Genomic DNA, 4237 nt, shown 5'->3' with positions numbered 1-4237 from the left:
ATCCCGTTACCGGTCAGTAAAAAAGACAAAAAGGAAAAAAAAAATCCATTTGTCTGTTTTATTATAAAAGTATTACATACATAATGGCCTCTGACATTTATTGAGCATTTACCATGCCAGGCCCTAGGCCAGACGTGCTCTTTTATCTGTATTATTTCATCCTCATCTAAGTATTATGGAAGCTGTGACTGAGATGGATAGCAGCTGAGGAATTGGCCCAGCAGGGTCCCCAGCTGGGGAATTGGGAAGCGTGAGAACCTCTGCCCTGTGCTGCTTCGTCAGGACGCGGTCACCTTGGACTTAGCTAAAGGATAAGCAAAAGGGGAAAGTAAAAGTGACCTTTAAATCTCTTTTTTTTTTTTTTTAATCTCATTCCTTGAAAAACATGATTCGCTTTCATATGTACGTAAATATGGATTATATAGCATGTGACTGACAGTGTGGGATTCAGGACAGGGATCAGAGTTGAAATAGGGAGCTAATGTAGTATGTTTGGTACTTCTGAGGAGTTAAAGTGAAGCCCTAGGGGCTGGCTGGTGGCTCACTTGGGAGACTGGTGCCTATAACACCAAGGTCAAGGGGTTTGCATACCGGCTAGTCACCAAAAAATAAAATAAAATAAAGCCCTAGACTTTTTTTCCAGTGGTAATTTTAAAATTAATTTTATAGATAAAATTAATGTATAAAAAGTATATTCAGTGAAGCAAATTAGTGTAAATGTTTCTACAGGGAAAACAACTTTTGTAAAGAGTCATTCCTTAAAGATAAAAATAATGGGTATTTTTATCATTTTAGATTAGTGGTTCTTAACAGGGGTAACTTGAACCCCCAGGGGACATTTGGCAGTGTCTGGAGACAACCATGGGTGGGGGTGGAGGCCAGAGATGCTGCTGAACACCCTGTAATGTCCAAAGCACGCCCTTCAACCAAGCATTCTCTGGCAGTAAGGTCAGTTGTGCTGAGGTTGAGAAGTCCCAGTTTACGTTTTTATTGAGAAGTCCCAGTTTACGTTTTTATTTTTCAGTGCACGTGTCCTACCTGCCATGTGTTATTTCCTTTGACAATAATAATAAAAGCTTGAATTTCATGGTGTCATATAAAGAAGAATGCACAAGTGAGATTGTGTGCTGCTCCGTGTAGACGAACACCTGCAGCAAGGATGCACTTCTGTATGCATCGCAGGGTGCAGGCTGTTTTACTGCACATGGTTCCATCTGGTGGTGGCTGGATGCCGACTGGGCAGTGGGCTCTGTGCTTCCCAGGCAGTGTCTGGTTGAAGCTTCCTGAAGCATTGTGGTATAGGTCATATACATTTTATAAATTAGAAACCTCAATCTCAATGGAATTGATTTATACAAAGTTAGCTACTAAATGATAAAAGGAAGGTTCACACCTTGATCTCCTCCTTCCCAATCCTAAACTCTTGCCTGTTGCATTTTAAAGCTCCCCAAGGAAATTGCTTCTTGCTGCTACAGAGTTAGTCACCCCCTCTCTGGAGTACTCCGGAAATGGCCAAAGATCTGGCTAAGCTAGTGGGAGGTCCTGACAGTCTATGGGAAGATACTTCTGGGCCATCACGCCCCAAGAAGTTGGCCTCTGTTGCCAGGAACCAGCTGAGCCAGATGGAATTGTTGATTGCTTTGAGGATAGTGTTTTGAAAGTTGCATTTTCTTTTTTAGGCTGTAACAGAAGACAAGTATGAAATACTTCAATCTGCTGATGATGCTGCAATAGTGATAAAAAACACAAAAGAGCCTCCATTGTCCTTGACCATCCACCTGACATCCCCCGTTGTCAGAGAAGAAATGGAGAAAGTATTAGCTGGAGGTAGGAAGGCTGACACAGGCCAGCAGGACTTTCAAAACTTGGTGTTCCCTCACTATTCAAATGTGCTATTCAGTTTTAGACTGCTTTGATAAAAGACTTGTTGGTGTAGATTTGACCACCTTTACTTTGAGATCACATCTCCTGTTGGCTTTGAGTACTTGGGAGTGTGATGAAATGGTTGCACTAAAAGTGAGTAGCACTTTTCATAGGGGATCACACCATTTATGTTTATCATAATCCTTGAGTGTTCTCAAACATAAGCGTTAAACTTATTTTTCTGTTGAGCCATTCTCTGGCCTTGGAAAAGTGTGTCCCTGGTAATCTTATGGTTTTTAAATTATTGAAGACAACCAGATGGTTTCTGCATGAACACCACATTGACATGCAAACAGCTTGTGTTGCAGCCAAACTGAGGGCTTCTTCATTTGTCCTCTTCCATTGGTGCTTTTATCTGCTGAGTGACTGAAATGCAGAGAGCTGGTGCAGAGTTTTGGATAAAGTTTAAACTGTTGTATGATTTTCAAACCAAATCTTTGAACCTAAGACGCCGGTAGTGTCTTCACAATTTATAGTCCACACGGGGCCCCCCTCACAGGCCTCTTCTCAGGCCTTATCCAAATCCCTGACCTACAGATGGCAGAAAAGACACTTGGTTTTGCTGCAGCACCAGCTGGCTTAGCACCCTTGATGCTGTTTTGTTGATTACCTTTGGTTCTCATATTTGATTCCAACGACCAGAGCCCTTCTAGTTGATCAATTTAGGGACGCTGGACCTTTGACCAACAGGACTCTCTCTGTCAAGGGCTGGGGCTAGGGCAGTCCCACCTGGTGGGCGGAGGTGGTCCCCTTTGCTTCAGATGCCACAGGGGATGGCTGTTGTGGGAAGCAGAGAGGGAGTTCATTTCTACTCCTCCCCTCTTTTTCTCCCCCTGTTGAAAATCCTAGCATAGTTGATTTACTGGGAGAACATGGGGAGGAATCAAGGGAACAGTCTATTAGAAGATAGGATCCGCCTATCTTTCCCCTCCCCCATGAGATTGTTCCTTTTAGAGTAACTTCCCACTTTTGTTTTTGTTTTTTGGTTTTTTTTGGAAGGGGCCTCCAATTTTTCCGATCTCCTCTCAGGGCAGAGTTCCCCATTCTCTGGTCTCTCCCTCCCTGGTCAAGGGTGGAGATGCACCCAGCTTCTGGGAAACTCAGCTGCCCTTTAGGAAGCTGCCACGCCCCCTCTCCACCTGACAGAAACCCCTTGGTCAAACTGTGCCTTGTCTTCTTATTCCATCCATGAATAGAAACGCTATCAGTCAACGACCCCCCGGACGTTCTGGACAGGCAGAAATGCCTTGCTGCCTTGGCGTCCCTCCGCCACGCCAAGTGGTTCCAGGTTTGCATTTTGTTCTTCTATTTGTCTTTCGCTAGAGAGTTCCTAAGTGTTTAACGTGGCTAACTTTGACCATGAAGTTTCTTTAACATTGACGATAGCCATGGCGAATTTAGCGCCTGCCCACGTGCAGCCGCTAAAGGAGCGCACCTCAGCAAATTGGACGCCCCCAGAGGAGGCTTGTGACCGAGTAGGTGGGCTGCCGCTGCTGCTTTGCATCAAGAGTAACTTTCTCAGCCGCGCGGTGAAATCAGTGCTGGCCACACATTGGTGGTTGTGCTCGTTTCCTGCTTACCCTTGGCAAAGTAGCACCGCAAGACTTGTGTTTTTTATGTTGGCCTTGTGTTCAGGGAGCCGCCATGGTGTAAAGAGCCTGTGCTCTCTCCCTCTAGGCCAGAGCCAATGGGCTGAAGTCATGTGTCATCGTCATCCGGGTCCTGAGGGACCTGTGCACCCGCGTGCCTACCTGGGGTCCCCTCCGAGGATGGGTAAGTCACCTTGTAGCTATGTCCACCAGGGGCTGGTGTGTGCAGAGACCCTCTCCCATGTCCCAGGAATGCTTGATTGTCACCGGGCAGGAGTGGCCCCTTAAGGTGTGGTCAGTGTGCATGCTTCAGAGCTGCATATTGGGCTGTGGCTGAGTTCCATAGCCTGGGGCAGGGGGAAAGAGTGAGCTAAGGACTCTCACAGAGGCTGTGTAGCTCAGCCCAGGGAGGGGGCTGGCCAGGCGGTACGCTGTGACCAACTCTGCAAAGAAGCCTTTGTTGATCCTATTGGACAGGGTCAGCAAGCAGGGCCTGTGGGCCGATTTGGGCCAGCTGCCTTTTTTTGTTTGTTTGTTTTGTTTTTGTATTTTGGTGGCTGGCCTGTTTGGGTATCCAAACCCCCTTGACCTTGGTGGTATCAACACCATACTCTAACCAACTGAGCTAATAGGCCAGCCCCAGCTGCCTTTTTCTTTATAGCCCACAGCTAAGAGAGGTTTTTGTGTTTTTAAGTAGTTTTTTTTTTTTTTTTTTTTTTTTTTTT

General features: G+C 45.9%; 1 protein-coding gene across 5 annotated transcripts in view; it reads left to right on the top strand.

The window, feature by feature from the left end:
- ILF3 (interleukin enhancer binding factor 3, 90kDa) overlaps nt 1-4237 on the top strand; it is a 33959-nt gene that overhangs the window by 17882 nt on the left and 11840 nt on the right. For all 5 annotated transcript variants that reach the window (XM_008563011.1, XM_008595095.1, XM_008595089.1 and 2 more), the window contains 3 exons: nt 1680-1827; nt 3120-3211; nt 3601-3696. In XM_008563011.1, coding sequence (XP_008561233.1) covers nt 1680-1827; nt 3120-3211; nt 3601-3696 — 336 coding nt within the window. The remainder of the gene's footprint in view (nt 1-1679; nt 1828-3119; nt 3212-3600; nt 3697-4237) is intronic.

Source organism: Galeopterus variegatus, unplaced genomic scaffold, assembly GCF_000696425.1.
Source record: "Galeopterus variegatus unplaced genomic scaffold, G_variegatus-3.0.2 Scaffold171, whole genome shotgun sequence".
NCBI lineage: Eukaryota > Metazoa > Chordata > Mammalia > Dermoptera > Cynocephalidae > Galeopterus > Galeopterus variegatus.
Note: the sequence above shows the minus strand (reverse complement) of the source record. Positions and strands in the feature narration are given on the sequence as shown.